General features: G+C 44.2%; 1 protein-coding gene across 3 annotated transcripts in view; it reads left to right on the top strand.

Annotated features, from left to right (window-relative positions):
• The first annotated feature begins 528 nt into the window (after positions 1-528).
• LOC129869533 (desmoplakin-B-like) overlaps positions 529-19,852 on the top strand; it is a 39,233-nt gene continuing 19,909 nt past the window's right edge. For 2 of the 3 annotated variants that reach the window (XM_055944011.1, XM_055944010.1), the window contains exons 1-11: positions 531-1,031; positions 4,617-4,710; positions 6,040-6,173; positions 9,085-9,235; positions 11,073-11,198; positions 11,324-11,383; positions 11,967-12,134; positions 12,620-12,724; positions 14,349-14,570; positions 15,195-15,350; positions 16,822-16,976. In XM_055944011.1, coding sequence (XP_055799986.1) covers positions 841-1,031; positions 4,617-4,710; positions 6,040-6,173; positions 9,085-9,235; positions 11,073-11,198; positions 11,324-11,383; positions 11,967-12,134; positions 12,620-12,724; positions 14,349-14,570; positions 15,195-15,350; positions 16,822-16,976 — 1,562 coding nt within the window. In that variant the 5' untranslated portion in view covers positions 531-840. Of the gene's footprint in view, positions 1,032-4,616; positions 4,711-6,039; positions 6,174-9,084; positions 9,236-11,072; positions 11,199-11,323; positions 11,384-11,966; positions 12,135-12,619; positions 12,725-14,348; positions 14,571-15,194; positions 15,351-16,821; positions 16,977-19,852 lie in introns of all 3 variants that reach the window. The other variant, XM_055944009.1, reaches the window with a different exon arrangement.

Genomic DNA, 19,852 nt, shown 5'->3' with positions numbered 1-19,852 from the left:
CCCCCAAAGGCTAGAGCCGGCCCTGGTGCTGATTGACACCAGTATGCTTCACCGGCAGGTTGTCTCTGCCAGTGGCATTATGCAATCCAAATGGTTTTTCCTGTGGACCGCATCCACTGTCTTGGATGAGGGTTAGAGTTTGTATATTGTTAGTGTGTAAAAATTGTTGCGGTGAAAAGTATTAAAAAAAATATTGCAATGAATGCTGTAATAAATGTTCTTGTAATTACTGCTGTGATGAATATCTCATTAGAGATGAACTGTCATAGTTGTGTGCAACATACAGCACTTTTTAAGATGTTTATTAGCTTATCCAGGGTGCCTTTGTGGTTCAGACTCTTGCTGCATTCGGTCCGTCAATAGTGATCTAGGGGAAAGGAACAGTAAACATTTCAGTGTCGAGACTTCTTAAACTTGAGTGACACACTGAGACACTGAGATAATAATAATTAGGCTGGTCACTAGAAACACAATAATAGCGTACCCTCTCACAGAGCACGCACACATGCGCGCGCACACATTCTTCCCTAGTCTAGAAAGAGGAGGGGGTGGGAACATGGAAAGAAAAAAGGAGAACATTAAAATCGTTTGCGAGGCAAACAGGTTGATGGTAGGTGTGGTCTGTCTAGTTTAAACAAAACAGATTATCTTCCGTGTTGTAGATCCAGTCTGCGCTCCTCCGCTGAAAGGTGCGAGGGAAGAGAATTAAAGCGTCACCACCAACCGCTTCGCTTCGCAGCATCTCCGCTCAAAGCTACCGCGCTGCAGCCAGGATTTGTAAGTCCTCGTCCCATCATTTTTTTTCTTCCACCGGAGTTTCATAACTTTTTGCATCCAAAGATGAGTCTACACACATCCCAGAGAAACCGCAAATCCGGTTCTAGGCCCGACCTGAGTGGGGGAACTCAACACTATGACCGGAGTGAAGTGCACGGTGGTAATGGATACGGACAGGAGTACATGGACGGCGCAGGATACAATACATACAGCTACTCAAAGACTTCAATGGGAGGTGGTGGAGGAGTACAGGGGTATGACGGTTTTTTATTTATTCTAAAGGCCATTCATTGTGCTGTATTACACAACTGTTGCTCTCACTTGACTGAATACCTCTTTTAGTAGGCTACATTCCTGCAGAGAGAAAATGCATTGTCCAAAGTGTTTCTATCTCCAACTGAAATCATCAAACACATGTTTTATTTCCATCTAGTTCATTAATAACTTGATAACAAGATAATGGAATTCTTGAGGGAAATGTATAGTTGTCTGTCTATTGACTGAGAGGAATATTTGTATTACCACAAAGCCTAGTAATACACACAGTAATTTTGTTCTGTGTGCAGTCCCATTTCATAATTTATTACCCTGCATTGAGAGGTATTTGTTTTGAAGGACGAAGCAGACTGCCTGACTGCTAAAAACATTACACGAAATGCAAATAAAACGTTTTATTGCAGCCTACATTAGTTAACATGTCACGACATGCATATTATGAGCACTGAGAACGTGTTTGCATGCATCCAAATAGATATGTGCAGTTGTTTTCACGGGAATATTTTCACTAGAGAGATCACTACTGACTGTTGCCTGGCTACCTAAACGCCTTGTTCTGGCCAAACGCTATGCCACGCCCACCGACGTTAGTTTATGTATGTAGTAAACAGAACTGAAACCATCTGTCTTTGTGCCTCTCTGGACAAGCTGCTGGGAGACTTAAACTTTAATTATACCTCGCATAGGAAACTGTGAGGCGATCTTTAGACACCAGCTCTAACACACTTTTACTCCATTCCTGAGACCTATGTAGGAATCTTAAACATTCTATAGAGTCTATACTAGTATAGAGGTCATAGTTGATGATTACAGTATGAATACCTGTAGAAAGACTATTCATATGACAACAAACAAAGACCAACAGATCCTCTGGTCAAGTTTCAGTCGCTCTTTAGCAGTTGCATTCTCTTTATATGTGAAGTTTTTAGTCTCTCTGCCACTCTCTGTTGTTGTGTTTGTAGGCTAAGGAAACACATGTCACTACTGGGAAAGGAAACACATGTCACTACTCTTGAAAACCACTTCCCAGGAAACACATGTCACTACTGGGAAAGGAAACACATGTCACTACTCTTGAAAACCACTTCCCAGGAAACGCATGTCACTACTGGGAAAGGAAACACATGTCACTACTGGGAAAGGAAACGCATGTCACTACTCTTGAAAACCACTTCCCAGGAAACGCATGTCACTACTCTTGAAAACCACTTCCCAGGAAACGCATGTCACTACTCTTGAAAACCACTTTCCAGGAAACGCATGTCACTACTCTTGAAAACCACTTCCCAGGAAACGCATGTCACTACTCTTGAAAACCACTTCCCAGGAAAAGCATGTCACTACTCTTGAAAACCACTTCCCAGGAAATGCATGTCACTACTCTTGAAAACCACTTCCCAGGAAAAGCATGTCACTACTCTTGAAAACCACTTCCCAGGAAAAGCATGTCACTACTCTTGAAAACCACTTCCCAGGAAAAGCATGTCACTACTCTTGAAAACCACTTCCCAGGAAAAGCATGTCACTACTGGGAAAGGAAACGCATGTCACTACTGGGAAAGGAAACGCATGTCACTACTGGGAAAGGAAACGCATGTCACTACTCTTGAAAACCACTTCCCAGGAAACGCATGTCACTACTCTTGAAAACCACTTCCCAGGAAAAGCATGTCACTACTCTTGAAAACCACTTCCCAGGAAAAGCATGTCACTACTCTTGAAAACCACTTCCCAGGAAACGCATGTCACTACTCTTGAAAACCACTTCCCAGGAAACGCATGTCACTACTCTTGAAAACCACTTCCCAGGAAAAGCATGTCACTACTCTTGAAAACCACTTCCCAGGAAAAGCATGTCACTACTCTTGAAAACCACTTCCCAGGAAACGCATGTCACTACTCTTGAAAACCACTTCCCAGGAAACGCATGTCACTACTCTTGAAAACCACTTCCCAGGAAAAGCATGTCACTACTCTTGAAAACCACTTCCCAGGAAACGCATGTCACTACTCTTGAAAACCACTTCCCAGGAAAAGCATGTCACTACTCTTGAAAACCACTTCCCAGGAAACGCATGTCACTACTGGGAAAGGAAAAGCATGTCACTACTCTTGAAAACCACTTCCCAGGAAATGCATGTCACTACTGGGAAAGGAAACGCATGTCACTACTGGGAAAGGAAACGCATGTCACTACTCTTGAAAACCACTTCCCAGGAAAAGCATGTCACTACTCTTGAAAACCACTTCCCAGGAAACGCATGTCACTACTGGGAAAGGAAAAGCATGTCACTACTCTTGAAAACCACTTCCCAGGAAACGCATGTCACTACTGGGAAAGGAAACGCATGTCACTACTGGGAAAGGAAACGCATGTCACTACTCTTGAAAACCACTTCCCAGGAAACGCATGTCACTACTGGGAAAGGAAACGCATGTCACTACTCTTGAAAACCACTTCCCAGGAAAAGCATGTCACTACTGGGAAAGGAAACGCATGTCACTACTGGGAAAGGAAACGCATGTCACTACTGGGAAAGGAAACGCATGTCTCTACTGGGAAAGGAAACGCATGTCACTACTGGGAAAGGAAACGCATGTCACTACTGGGAAAGGAAACGCATGTCACTACTGGGAAAGGAAACGCATGTCACTACTGGGAAAGGAAACGCATGTCACTACTGGGAAAGGAAACGCATGTCACTACTCTTGAAAACCACTTCCCAGGAAAAGCATGTCACTACTGGGAAAGGAAACGCATGTCACTACTGGGAAAGGAAACGCATGTCACTACTGGGAAAGGAAACGCATGTCACTACTGGGAAAGGAAACGCATGTCACTACTGGGAAAGGAAACGCATGTCTCTACTGGGAAAGGAAACGCATGTCACTACTGGGAAAGGAAACGCATGTCACTACTGGGAAAGGAAACGCATGTCACTACTCTTGAAAACCACTTACCAGGAAATGCATGTCACTACTCTTGAAAACCACTTCCCAGGAAACGCATGTCACTACTCTTGAAAACCACTTCCCAGGAAATGCATGTCACTACTCTTGAAAACCACTTCCCAGGAAATGCATGTCACTACTCTTGAAAACCACTTCCCAGGAAACGCATGTCACTACTCTTGAAAACCACTTCCCAGGAAAAGCATGTCACTACTCTTGAAAACCACTTCCCAGGAAACGCATGTCACTACTCTTGAAAACCACTTCCCAGGAAACGCATGTGACTCTTGATTCATGTTTCCCCTTTGCCCATCCCTGCACATAGTCTATTCAATTAAGGCACATCGGAAGCATCCTTAGATAACTAAATACTTGCTAGTTGCTGCAATAAGACCACAATTCATAACAGGAAACCACTGGGATCATTGACGTAAATCATTGATCAATGTCATACATTTATTTAACGAGGAAGTCACACTGAGGTCAGAAGAAGGGCCAGTTGTTTATAGGGTTGTTGACGGTGATGAGGATGATGATTACAATGTGCTATAGTGATGTTTGTAGTAGGCTGATGATGATGATGGTGATGATGTCTTCCATGTCTCCTACAGCCAATCCACTGCCAGTGCCCTCCAACAGAAGGCCTACATCCTGCAGGGCCAATGTCAGGAGTACCTGAGGAAGGCAGAACACTGCCTACAGGCTGTGAGTCACTACCTACCATAGAGATATAGAATACGTGTTCTATTCTGAGTCACTACCTACCATAGAGATATAGAATACGTGTTCTATTCTGAGTCACTACCTACCATAGAGATATAGAATACGTGTTCTATTCTGAGTCACTACCTACCATAGAGATATAGAATACGTGTTCTATTCTGTGAGTCACTACCTACCATAGAGATATAGAATACGTGTTCTATTCTGAGTCACTACCTACCATAGAGATATAGAATAAGTGTTTTATTCTGAGTCACTACCTACCATAGAGATATAGAATAAGTGTTCTATTCTGTGAGTCACTACCTACCATAGAGATATAGAATAAGTGTTCTATTCTGTGAGTCACTTCATATCCCGTCTGCTTTGAGATGCCTGCTTTGCTCCTGTTTTAGTCTAAATACCGTTAGTCTGACAACTACATGTAATCAGACAGTCTGACTAAGATATGTACCGTACCTGACTGAGGTATGAAAGCTGAGCTAGTACTGTACTAATCCTACAACCAATCACCCTTGACTTGCTTTAGTGGATTTGTTGTGTGTAAGTACAAGTAGTAGGAACATGAGGTTTCTTAAAAGTCAGGTCTATTGTGAGATGATCCATAACAGGTCATTATCTTTGGTAGACACTCACACATGATGAATCCTCACACATGGCATGTGAAATATGCTCTGTCAGATGCGACTCCACCCTTTAATTTTATGTTCTCAAATGAGCTTAAAACAGCTTTAGATATTTGTCTGTCAAACCAGGTTTTATCAGAATCATGTCTTTGTTTAAGTCATCATAACCAGTGAGATTATATGTCTCATCTCTCCCTGTTATGTTTGACATGTTCATGCAGGTATGGCTGACTCAACGCGTGTATGTGAGCACGACCATGAGTGCGTGTGCGAGTTTTTGATTAAATCTGCTTGGAATGAAAGTGTGTTTTTGATTATGACTGGTATGAAAGAAGGCAGTGTCAGCTTTTGTCTGGTACACAGTTTGCAGCAAACCAGGGATTATCTTTAATCACACACCCAGGGAAAGTGCTAATTTGGCCGTGACCTGTCACATTATAGTACACTACTTATTGTACACGACTACAATCTGATAGAAGTAATAGAAGCTGTCTGGACAGAAAGGTGATTTATACATTATGGTCCTGTCGTTAACTGGGTTTGACCTGAAGGACTCACCTGACTGAACATAGTCTACCGTATTCTCATTTGAGAAACCTAGAACACCAAGTCAAAGCTAGACTGAACATAATGTACAAATCCATAATGTGCGTCTCTTCCTGACATTTCCCTGTTGATCCTACAGGGCGGCGACTCTGGGCGTGCCACAGCCGAGGCAGAACGCTTCATGGCCATGGCCAAAGAGAACATAGAGCAGCTGAAGGCATGTGCTCGGGACCTGAGCCACATGGGCCAATCCAACGACAACGTGTTCCGAAGGTCAGTAGTCTCATGGTACCAAACCTCAACACCATATTCTTGTTTGAAACCTAGAAAGGCTGGAGTCAAGGTTAAGAGGTAAAATATACAGAGAAATTATCACTACTACAGATTTTTATTTGTACAGGTTATTCTCATTGGTGCCGGTTTTAGATTTAGGAAATCAATTTTTCTTTACATGTTTTGATGTAAGTACTTCTCAGTATTTGGTATTTAGACTTACCTTATCTAGGTGTGCAACGAGCTCTTTAGGAGTGGCTCCCTTATGCACACTGAATAAATGTAATTCAACCGCCAAAGAACCCCCCACTTATTGGCCAACAGAAATCGGGTTTTCAGTACATTTATCTAAAGCAATCCCTTTCAATACAGTGTACCTTTTTTAATTTGAATTCCCGACAGATGTTCCCCAGCAAGAAAACCAAATAATGTTGCTCAAACAGAAGGGGGAACTAACAGTCACTGACCACAACCAAAATGAAACCGGTGGGGTTTTAGCAGGGGTTCTCAAAGATACTCATGGGGGTGTCAACTGAAAGTTGACCAGCAACAACAACTGGGACCTAAAAGACACCCACCATGAACACCCACAAAATTTGCCCAAGAACAGGCAAACTATATTAAAACTCACATCAAAGTCAAAGACAGGAAGCAAACGAAAGAGTGGAGCAAAACAAAAACAGGGAAGATCAGATAAAGGATTGTCCTTCTAGAAATCAAATGGGGAGCTCCAACTCAAGACAACTGGAATATTGGGCCAGCCACTCTGTAATATCACTCGGGCCAGCACAGGTGAAACACCTACCCACTAACGAGATGACAAACCAGCACAGGTGTAACATATACTGACTAACGAGGTGACACCAACGTTGTGCCACATATGCTACCGTCCAACCTCGAACTATAAATGGGAATGCTAAAGCCTGTAACAAGACTAACTAGAATATATGAAGAGAATGGGTTCAATGGGTTCAGTATTAGGGATCAATGAAGAAAGCCATCAAAATATGCATATTCGTCTCAGTTTAGTAGAATTAAAAATACTCTGATCTTATAAATTATTAAGGGTTAGTTAAGTATTAATGAAGTCTCTGTCTCTGGGTCTCTGGGTTCGCCCCCAGGCTCTGTCGCAGCCGGCCGCGACCGGGAGGTCCGTGGGGCCACGCACAATTGGGCTAGCGTCGTCCGGGTTAGGGAGGGTTTGGCCGGTAGGGATTTCCTTGTCTCATCGCGCTCCAGCGACTCCTGTGGCGGGCTGGGCGCAGTGCGCGCTAACCAAGGGGGCCAGGTGCACGGTGTTTCCTCCGACACATTGGTGCGGCTGGCTTCCGGGTTGGAGGCGAGCTGTGTTAAAGAAGCAGTGCGGCTTGGTTGGGTTGTGCTTCGGAGGACGCATGGCTTTCGACCTTCGTCTCTCCCGAGCCCGTACGGGAGTTGTAGCGATGAGACAAGGTAGTAATTACTAGCGATTGGATACCACGAAAATTGGGGAGAAAAAGGGGATAAAATTTAAAAAATAAAATAAAATAAAAAAACAGGTTTGGAAAGCCTTTACGCACAAGATATATTGGTGAATCAAAAATGCAGAGGTTTGATTCATCCTGAAAGTTGCCATATTCAGTTGTTCAATTCGTGAATATTGGAAGGGGAGAAAAGTATACAAAGTTTGTTGAACAATAGTCATATAAATCTCCCTTAATCACTGATCATGGAACTGTGATGCTCCAGGCTCCAGGTTTAAACTGCGTTCCATATTGATACCAAATGATTTCACAACAGTGTTTACAGAGGAAACAAATAAAGGCAGGCTAAATCAAACAACGTGGCCTAATGGAATGATACAGAATGTAGTGACTGAAGGGAACTAGCTGAAGGGAACTAACTCTAAATAAAGTTATAAGGCCATACAATTTAAATTCTGCTTAACGGCACAGCATGTCATACTTCACTGTTATGTTGATATGCTTTTCAGTTTGCAGTCTTATGACTGATTTCACATTTGTCTCCAGTGATCATAAGATAAAATAGATCTAAAACAATAGGCATTTATATTTACACTCTCCAAATGGATTACTCATGTACCTAGCTCTTATCAATACAGTGAGCACCAAAAGTATTGGGACAGTGACCAATGTTTTTGTTGTTTTGGTCAATGTTGTTGTCCTTCCAATAGAACACCAGCTCTTTTGAAAGGATACAACAACTATGAGTTTAAAGTGCAGAATCTCAGCTTTAATTTTAGGGTATTTTCATCCATATCGGGTGAACCGTTTAGAAATTACACCACTTTTTGTACATAGTCCCCCCATTTTAGGGGACCAAAAGTTTTGGGACAAATTCACTTATGTCTATTGAGGAAGTAAAAAGTTAAGTATTTGGTCCCATATTCATAGCACGCAACTACATCAAGCTTGTGACCACAAATTATTTGGATTCATTTGCTATTTGTTTTGCTTGTGTTTCAGATAATTTTGTGCCCAATAGAAATTCATGATAAATAATGTATTGTGCATTCTGGAGTCACTTTTATTGTAAATAAGAATAGTATATGTTTGTAAACACTTCTACATTAATGTGAATGCTACCATTGTTAGGGATAATCCTGAATGAATTGTGAACAATGAGAAAGTTAGAAGCACAAATATCATACCCCCAAGGCATGCTAACCTCTCACCATTACAATAACAGGGGATGATTTGGTGGGGTATAATATTTGTGCGTCTAACTTTCTCACTCATCATTATCAGCACTCCTACTTTGATAATCTTTGTGGATACGAGCCCAGTTCTGTGTTAATATCTTAGAAATCCCTTACCGTCTTCACTTTCCCTTCGTCCTCCAAACTGTTAGAGTTATGTATAGGCGTTGTTTAACTCTCTGTCTCTGTCTCTCTCTCCCCCTGCCTCCATAGTATTGAGCTGTTTAGGGACCAGTTAAAGGGAGTCCACATGGCCGTATACGGGACCATGCAGAGGCGGAGCCGGGGGAGCAGGGGGAGTGGTGCATGGGAGGAAGCTGGGAGGAGCTTCAACGAGGCCATTGCCTGGATTGGACAGCAGAAGGTACAGAAAACCACACCCTACCCAGAAACCACACTCTACCCAGAGATACAGGACAGATGTGTAATGCTGTGTAGGAAGGCATATGCTATAGGATTGCATAATATTATTGCTGCCACCTGTACATCTTCAAAATATATCATGATAACTGCATGTAGTTGTGAGTCAAAAGTGGTGCTGACAACTTCTTGCAAAACATTCCCAGTGATATTTAAAATATTTAGGTCATCATTGTGAGACACTTGACCCTTTGACGCTTTTAGGAATTTCTCCCTCCCACACATAACGTTCTGATCCTGAAGGGCTGGGGTGTGTAGGAGAGGCCAGTGTAGATAACACACTGACATTCTAATCTAGATCTGAATACACAGGAAGTCCCACACCGCACTCACACACAAATGCACACATGCACGCACACACACGCACGCAGTAATTAAAATAACCATAGCCCTTCTCTGACAATTCCCACTCCCAATTACCACGTACGCCGGTGATGTACGTCATCCCTGCCTCCTGAACTATTGCACACCTTCCTCTGCCAGCTCCCGCAATACTCTTGAGAATGATGACTGGAGAGTGAACAGGGAGGACAGAGCAGCTGGTGGGGAAGATTATGACTGTGTAACAGTCTCCTCGCCCCTACCTGGGCTCAAACCAGGGACCCTCTGCACACATCCACAACTGACACCCACGAAGCAACGACCCATCGCGCCACAAAAGCCAGCAACTACTTCAAGGTCTCAGAGCGAGTGACGTCACCGATTGAAATGCTATTAGCGCGCACCACCGCTAACTAGCTAGCCATTTCACATCGGTTACACTCACCCCCCTTTTGACCTCCTCCTTTTCCGCAGCAACCAGTGATCCGGGTCAACAGCATCAATGTAACAGTATAGCTTCCGTCCCTCTCCTCGCCCCTACCTGGGCTCGAACCAGGGACCCTCTGCACACATCGACAACAGCCACCCTCGAAGCGTCGTTACGCATCGCGCCACAAAAGCCGCGGCCCTTGCAGAGCAAGGGGAACAACTACTTCAAGGTCTCAGAGCGAGTGACGTCACCGATTGAAATGCTATTAGCGCGCACCACCGCTAACTAGCTAGCCATTTCACATCGGTTACAACTGCAGCTTTGCCACTTATGTATTAACAGAAAATATCCAAATGTCATGTTAGAGGTTACCTGTTTAGAAATGTATGTCAATTGTTGTGCCAAGTTGAAAGCATTCTTCTTATTTGCACATGCAGTAATTAGAGTTTTTTTAAGTTGTAAAGAATGCTTTAGAGCCCTTCTGCCACTGTCAGACATAAATCTCAATTAGGAGGGGTGGAGACCAGAGACACAGAAGGACAAAAACATTCTCACACACTCACACTTGTATGCAACCACACTCCCCACAAACCGAGGTGAAAGTGAGACTCTGTTATTGTGGTCTTCAGTGCATCAAACTCCATGTCTGCTGGTGAACTCCTGACATACTGTTCATCCTTGGTTGTTTTTTTGTGTTGTATTACAGCCTTACAGGGGTAACCATTAAGTGTCATACCTCATGTTTCTCTATCACCACCTAGTGGCAATATGCAGCATTGTCTTCACAATAGTAAAATCAAATCAAAGTTTGTTGGGCGTACTGAGTTTAGCAGGTGTTATTGCAGTGCAACGAAATGCTTATGTTACAAATAAACATTGGGTCAAAACTGGGTATTCATGGACAGGTTAGTTGCTGTTGTGTGTATTCAATATGTCTTGCCTCTGTGCATTGGTTGAGATGTGTTAATGTTGTGTGTGAGAAGGGGTTGATATGTGGTTATTACATGGTTGTGATATCTTTGTGTTCCAGCGTCTCATAGAAACATCTCCCTGGGGAGACGACTCTGCAGCCATCGAGCAGCAGCTGATCAGCCACAACAAGTTTCACAGCTCCATACAGAGAAGTGCAGAGGTGGACAGAGCCAAGGATGAACTGGTGTGTAGGATATATATATAAACAAACAAACCTATCACAAACACAGTTACTTTCACACATTCTATTTCTGTGTGTGCGATTCTGAGTTTGTGTGATTCTAGCTCCGTGTGTGTCTTTCCCTACAGTTCAAGAAAGGAGACAAGGCCAACCAGCACGCTCTGGATCAGGAATGGGACACGCTGCAGGTGTGAGAGGGCTCTGGGGAAAACTCTCTCACACCCTGCATTACTTTATAATATGGTTGTTGTACCATATCTTATCTGTCTGTATGTTTGTGTTGTATTTAACATGTTGTGGTCCATCTGTCTGTCAGTTAGTCATGTCACAACCAGGGGTGTAGTGCTGCCAGAGCGTGGAGCAGCGGCACCCATTCACTTTTTTACATTTGAGAATGCACGGAGCTGGTAAAACTTTCGGGAAAATTAATTCAGATACATTTAAATAAATACCAATAACATTCCATGAAAGACTATAGAACTATAGGCTATGTGTGTACTGCTAAGCCCCGTCAGTGGCTTGACCACTTAGGTCAATCAGAACGTGTGTCTGCCTTGATGTTCATAAAACTCCATGGATCCCCCTCGTGCGCAGTGGAACCCAGAATGATATGTGACCACTTGGTTACGGCAACACCGTTCTGCCGAGGACACCCAAACCACTGGCCACCGCAAAGCCCCCAGGAATAGCACTACACCACTGGTAACAATGGATGTTTAACTTTATTGATTGTACCTAACTATAGATGTCTCACCATGTTTTGTGTGTCAGAAAATGTCTCATGGCCGTAGCAACCAGCTGAGAGAGCTGCAGCAAATCATTGAGGAGATCAGCAGAGAAATCATGTGGGTGAATGAGAGAGAGGAGGAGGAGCTGGTATTTGACTGGGGGGAGAAAAACATTGACCTCTACATTCCCAAGAAGCAGGAGAGCTACTCGGTAAGGACTGGGTCAAGGGTTAAAGGTCAAGGGTCAGAGGGGAAGTGTCACAGTGGGAGGGGGGAAAGGCTAGTTGATTATTCCCATAGAGGCCATACAGGATGTCTGCGTACCATATGGCACCCTATTACCTATTTAGTGCACTACTTTTCACCAGGACTCTGGTCAATGTAGGGAATAGGGTGCCATTTGGGGTGCATGCTAGCTGTAATAATTCCTGATTGTTACCGATCATTCCTGATGATTGGTAATGTTTGGTAATCTCTAGTCCCGTGACTGACACATCTAGTTTATTGTGTATCTGCATGTCAATATGTCTTGTTCATCTGTTTTGCATTCTGTTCCCTAGGGAACTATAATGCCAAACCACTGGGAGTTGTGCAATGAAACCACAAATCATTTTTCCAGTCCCAATGGGTCCCCAGGTCCTAACACTGTTTCTGTCTCTCCAGTTCTGCCCTAACTGTGTTGTTGTTCTCTGACAGAAACTGATGAGTACCCTGGAGGAGAAGGAGAAAGACCTGAATAAACTGAAGTTGAAAGTGGACAGCCTTCTGAAGAACCATCACCCTGCCTCTGACAAGATCGAGGTGAGGAGAATATCTATTTGATTATTAGCTGTTACAGTCGCAGCAGCTCCTCTTCCTGTGGCCCATGATATCTAGCAATCTCTACTGTAGCTATCTACACTGAACGCAATTATAAACGCAACCTAAAACCATTTCTAAGATTTTACTTAGTTACAGTTCATATAAGGAAATCAGTCAGTCAATTGAAATACATTCATTAGGCCCTAATCTATGGATTTCACATGACTGGGAATACAGATATGCACATGTTGGTCACAGATACCTTAATAAATATAAAACCAGTCAGTATCTGGTGTGAGCACCATTTGCCTCATGCAGTGCAACACATTGGCTTCACATAGAATTGATCAGGCTGTGGATTGTGGCCTGTGCAATGTTGTCCCACTCCTCTTCAATGGCTGTGCGAAGTTGCTGGATATTGGCAGGAACTGGAACACGCTATTGTACACGTCGATCCAGAGCATTCTAAACATGTTCAATGGGTGACATGTCTGGTGAGTATGCAGGCCATGGAAGAACTGGGACATTTTCAGCTTTCAGTAATTGTGTACAGATCTTTCGACATGGGGCCGTGCATTATCATGCTGCAACATGAAGTGATGGTGGTGATGGTGGTGGATGAATGGCACGACAATGGGCCTCAGGATCTCGTCACAGTATCTCTGTGCATTGAAATTGCCATCAATAGAATGCAATTGTGTTCATTGTCCATAGTTTATGCCTGCCCATACCATAACCCACCACCATGGGGCACTCTGTTTACAACGTTGACGTCAGCCAACTGCTTGCCATCTGCCCGGTACAGTTGAAACCAGGATTCATCTGTGTAGAGCACACCTCCATCATGCCAGAGGCCATCGAAGGTGAGAATTTGCCACTGAAGTCGGTTACGACCCAGAACTGCAGTCAGGTTAAGACCCTTGTGAGGACGACGAGTACGCAGATGAGCTTCCCTGAGACGGTTTCTGACAGTTTGTGCAGAAATTCTTCGGTTGTGCAAACCCACAGTTTCATCAGCTGTCCGAGTGGCTGGTCACAGATAATCCCGCAGGTGAAGAAGCCTGATGTAGAGGTCCTGGGCTGGCATGGTTACTCGTGGATGTGAGGCCGGTTGGACTTACTGCCAAATTCTCTAAAACGACGTTGGGGGCGGCTTATGGTAGAGAAATTAACATTCCGTTCTCTGGCAACAGCTCTGGTGGACATTCCTGCAGTCAGCATGCCAATTGCACCCTCCTAAAAATCTTGAGCCATCTGTGGCATTGTGTTGTGTGACAAAACTGCACATTTTAGAGTGGCCTTTTATTGTCCCCAGCACAAGGTGCACCTGTGTAAAGACCATGCTGCTTAATCAGCTGCTTGATATGCCACACCTTTCAGGTGCATGGATTATCTCGGTGAAGGGGAGATGCTCACTAACAGAGATGTAAACACATTTCTACACAAAATGAGAGAAATAAGCTTTTTGTGCATATGGGACATTTCTGGGATCTTTTCTTTCAGCTCATGACATCAACACTTTACATGATGCAAATATATTTTTGTTCAGTGTCATTTGTTGTGATGGTTATCTTGTTTCATTCATCCTTTAACCCCTTTATCCTTCTGTTTTGATTTCTTCCAGGCCTACATGGACACTCTGCAGACCCAGTGGAGCTGGCTCCTCCAGATCACCAAGTGTATTCATGTCCACCTGAAGGAGAACGCTGCATACAGCCAGTTCTTCAAGGAGGCCAATGAGACGTACAGCAAGCTGCAGAAGGAGCATGAGAACATCCGTAGGAAGTTCACCACTGACAAGAACACACCTCTGGAAAAGCTGCTGGAACTACTCAACGGCCTGGAGGTAAGACATGTTTATCAGCACCACAGATGCTGTTCATCAAGGCCAGACCCAAATGCAGATACAGGAGGCAGATGGTTGGAGTCTTACGATGTGTATTAATCCAAAGGGGTAGGCAAGAGAATGGTCGTGGACAGGCAAAAAAGTAAAAAACAGATCCGAGTCCAGGAGGTACAAAGCGTCAGACAGGCTCGTGGTCAAGGCAGGCAGAATAGTCAGGCAGGTGGGTACTGAGTCCAGAAACAGGCAAGGGTCAAAACCAGGAGGACTAGAAAAAGGAAAATGGGAAAACACTGGTTGACTTGGAAACATACAAGACAAACTGGCACAGAGAGACAGGAAACACAGGGATAAATACACTGGGGGAAATAAGTGACACCTGGAGGGGGTGGAGACAATAGTGAGGACAGGTGGAAACAGATCAGGGCGTGACAGTTCAAGGCTATATCTCAAACAACCAATTCCCAATATAGTGCACTACGTTTGACTGTAGTCACTCCGATAAAAAAACAACTGTGCACTACATGGAGAATAGGCAGTAATTTGTGAAGATACCAAAGTTCAATTGCTCCCCTTGTCCTCTGAAATGGATATTAACCTCTGACCCCTAACCTCTGTGTCCAACAGAAGGAGAAAGAGTGGATCTTGGAGAATAAGAGGCAGGTGCAGCACCTGGTCAACATGTCCAAAAGCATCGTGAGGCTGAGACCACGTAACCCTGAGGAAGAGAAGAGCACTAGTCCTGTTATGGTACAGGCCCTGTGTGACTTCAAACAGGACCAGGTCAGATATGTATTTATTTAACCTTTGATTTATCATGGAGTCATACTGAGACCAAGGTCTTTTACAGATGAGCCCTGAATTACAGAAATGACAGAAAATACACACATCAATATAAATACAAAATGCAAGCAGAAAGAACAACATGGTCATGAAAAACAAGCACATTTGTCAGTAATAAGGTCCTAAATCAGAATACTGAATTGTCCTAGAGGCACCAAAACATAAAATGTAAGAACATTTTGAAGATTGTTCCACAAATAAGGTGCAAGAAAGGTAAATCAGCTTTTAGTTAACTCAGTAGAGACCAAAGGAATTCCCAGAGTTAACCATTCCTGAGACTGGGTGTGGTAACTCATATGTCTAAAGTTTAGTTATGATGTTAGGTACAGTGGGACTTTTTGTAAAAAGGCTTTATAAATGAAAACATAGCAATGTATCAACCTACAAGACATCAAAGAGGGCCAACCAACTTTCTGGTAGAGAATGCAGTGATGAGTACTAAAATTATCATCCGTAATAAAGTGTAGTGTGCTATGATCAACTGCATCTAACGGCTTTAATGAGGTGGCAGTTGCGTTCATATAGATGATGTCACCATAGTCTAGGACCGACAGAAACGTTGACTGAATCATCTGCTGTCTACTATTTAGCGAGAGGCAGGACCTATTTCTGTAGAAGAAGCTCTTTTTTTTTTAACTAACTCATCATTATGTTTTGTACAAGACAGCTTTTCATTTGTCAAGATGCCCAGATATTTGTAAGCAGGGACACAATCAATATGCAAACCATCCAAAATACATGTTTAAATCATCAGCTTCACTTTTATGCACGCTAGAGAACGACTTATACTTACGTTTTAGACTGTAGTTCAGATAGAGCCTGGTCAACCGTGGCGGCAATAGCATACACAACAGTATCATCGGCATACAAGTGCAGGTTACAATTTTTTACAGACAAGTCGAGATTGTTAATGTAAACAGTAAAAAGTACAGGACCCAGAATCGACCCCTGCGGGGATACCTTTCGTAATTTCTAGGAAATCTGATTCAACACCATCAGTAGATAGTTTTATCAGTCAAGTCATTTTTCAACCAGTTACATGCAGCCTGGTCTAGGCCAATTGGGGAACGCCTCTGAATGAGCAGTGAGGGATCAACAGTATCGAAGGCCTTTGACAGGTCAATGAAGAAGGCAGCACAATGTTGCCTTTAATCCATACAGTTAACCCCTTCATTTATAACTAGGGATGCAGCAGAGATAGTGCTATGACCTGGTCTAAAACCCGACAGATGTACATTTAGAATACATTTCAAATATCAGATCTTAGCTGAGAATTAATCAAGGATTCTAATATTTTAGCTGGGCAAGAAAGTAGAAATAGGGCGATTTTTAATTATTTAGGTCACAAATAAGGGTCTCCTCTTCTCTTGTACACATTCTTGCCTCACATTGTATGTATTGTGCTCTACAGAAGGTGATTCTGAAGGGCAATGAGGGCATCCTGAAAGACAACTCCCAGCGTAGTAAGTGGCAGGTAACAGGACCAGGAGGACTGGACATGCTGGTGCCTTCTGTCTGTCTGCTGGTGCCACCACCCAATTCCCTGGGCATCAACCTGGCCAACAAGTAAGAACACTTGCATACACATACAGTACCAGTCAAAAATTCCACAAATGTACACCTCTTAATTGAAATGCATTCAAATCAACACTCTTTGTCACATACAACGTTAGCAGATGTTAATGCGAGTGTAGCAAAATGCTTGTGCTTCTGGTTCCGACAGTGCAGTAATATGTAACAATTCCCCAATACACACATCTAAAAGGGGGGAATGAGAAAGTGTACTGTGGCAGACCAGGGGGTTTGGTCAAGATGTTTACACTGATCAGACACGGACAGAGTAGGATTAGCTCGGTTTCAAGGGTGTTTATTTAAATAATAAATCCAAAAAGGATAGGTCTCCCCCCTGAGACCCTTGCCGGGATACCGTCTTCTGGGCGCTGTTATCTCTGTAACCGTCCCCATCACTACGGAAGTCCTTTCTTCCCCCACTCTCCATGTGTGCTGCCCTTCTGGCAGCTTTATGGGCCTTGCACAGCTGGTGAGCAATCAGCCCTTGATTAATCACCAACTCCCAATCAGCCCCAATTGAACCTGGCACGTCCAGCAGATGGAGCCATTGCCTCGTGATGTATACACCGTCTGTCACCAGGCCTCGACTAGTCTCCCCCTGGTGGCTGACCTGCTGTACGCCACAGTACATATAAATATATGGATGAGCGATGGCCGAGCAGCATAGGCAAGGTGCAATAGTTGGTATAAAATACAGTGTATACATATGATATGAGTAATGTAAGATATGTAAACATTGTTAAAGTGGCATTATTTAAAGTGGCATTTTTTACAGTGACTAGTGATCCGTTTGTTAAAGTAGCCAGTGATTGGGTCTCCATGTAGGCAGCAGCCTCTCTGAGTTAGTGATTGCTGTTTAGCAGTCTGATGGCCTTGAGATAGAAGCTGTTTTTCAGTCTCTCGGTCCCAGCTTTGATGCACCTGTACTGACCTCGCCTTCTGGATGGTAGCGGTGTGAACAGACAGGTGCTCGGGTGGTTGTTGTCTCTGATGATCTTTTTTGCCTTCCTGTGACACCGGTGCTGTAGATGTCTGGTAATTTGCCCCCGGTGATGCGTTGTGCAGATCGCACCACCCTCTGGAGAGCCTTGCGGTTGAGGGCGGAGCAGTTGCCGAACCAGGCTGTGATACAGCCCGACAGGATGCTCTCGATTGTGGATCTGTAAAAGTTAGTCAGGGTTTTGGGTGACAAGCCAAATTATGCGCTGTTGCACCTTCTTCACCACACTGTCTGTGTAGGTGGACCATTTCAGTTTGTCGTTGATGTGTACGCTGAGGAACTTAAAACTTTCCACTTTCTCCACTGCTGTCCCTTCGATGTGGATAGGGGGTGCTCCCTCTGCTGTTTCCTGAAGTCCACGATCATCTCCTTTGTTTTGTTGACGTTGAGTGAGAGGTTGTTTTCCTGACACAACACTCCGAGCGCCCTCCCCTCCTCCCTGTAGGCTGTCTCGTCGTAGTTGGTAATCAAGCCCACTACTGTTGTGTTGTCTGCAAACTTGATGAATGAGTTGGAGGCGTGTATGGTCACGAAGTCGTGGGTGAACAGGGAGTACAGGAGAGGGCTGAGCACGCACCCTTGTGGGGCCCCAGTGTTGAGTGTCAGCAAGGTGGAGATGTTGTTTCCTACCTTCACCACCTGGGGACGGCCCGTCAGAAAGTCCAGGACCCAATTGCACAGGGCGGGGTTGAGGCCCAAGGCCTCCAGCTTGATGATGAGCTTGGAGGGTACTATAGTGTTGAATGCTGAGCTGTAGTTAATGAACAGCATTCTTACATAGGTATTCCTCTTGTCCAGATGGGTTAAGGCAGTTTGATGGTGATTGCATCGTCTGTGGACCTGTTAGGGCGGTAAGAAAATTGAAGTGGGTCTAGGGTGGTCGGTAGGTGATATGATCCTTGACTAGTCTCTCAAAGCACTTCATGATGACAGAAGTGAGTGCTATGGGGTGGTAGTCATTTAGTTATCTTTGCCTTCTTGGGTACAGGAACAATGGTGGCCATCTTGAAGCATGTGGGGACAGCAGACTGGGATAGGGAGCGATTGAATATGTCCGTAAACACACCAGCCAGCTGGTCTGCGCATGCTCTGAGGATGCGGCTAGGAATGCCATCTGGGCCAGGAGCCTTGCGAGGGTTGACACATTTAAATGTTTACTCACATCGGCCATGGAGAAGGGGGGAGTTCTTGTTAGCGGGTCATGACGGTAGCACTGTATTATCCTCAAAGCGGGCAAAGAAGGTGTTTAGTTTTGTCTGGAAGTGTGACATGGGTGTCTGTGACGTGACTGATTTTCTTTTTGTAGTCCGTGATTTCCTGTAGACCCTGCCACATACATCTCGTGTCTGAGCTGTTGAAATGCGACTCCACTTTGTCCCTGTATGGGCATTTCGCTTGTTTGATTGCCTTGGAGGGAATAACTACACGGCTTATATTTAGCCATATTTCGATACCTCTTTCCATGGTTAAATGCGGTGGATCGCACTTTCAGTTTTGTGCGAATGCCGCCATCCGTCCACGGTTTCTGGTTAGGGTAGGTTTTAATAGTCACAGTGGGTACAACATCTCCAATGCACTTCCTTATAAATTCACTCAGTCTGGTCGATGTTATTCTCTGAGGCTGACCGGAACCTATCCCAATCTGAGTGATCAAAACAATCTTGAAGCATGGATTCTGATTGGTCAGACCAGCGTGAATGGTTCTAGTCACTGGTACATCCTGTTTGAGTTTCTGCCTATAAGACGGTAGGAGCAAGATGGCGTTGTGGTCGGATTTGCCGAAGGGAGGGCGGGGGATGGCTTTGTATGCATCGTGGAAGTTAGAGTAGCTGTGGTCGAGTGTATTACCCCCGCACGTAGTGCAATCAAT

This window comes from Salvelinus fontinalis, chromosome 14, assembly GCF_029448725.1.
Source record: "Salvelinus fontinalis isolate EN_2023a chromosome 14, ASM2944872v1, whole genome shotgun sequence".
Taxonomy (NCBI): domain Eukaryota; kingdom Metazoa; phylum Chordata; class Actinopteri; order Salmoniformes; family Salmonidae; genus Salvelinus; species Salvelinus fontinalis.
The sequence above is the reverse complement of the archived record's forward strand: the minus strand, read 5'-3'. Positions and strand labels throughout refer to the sequence as shown.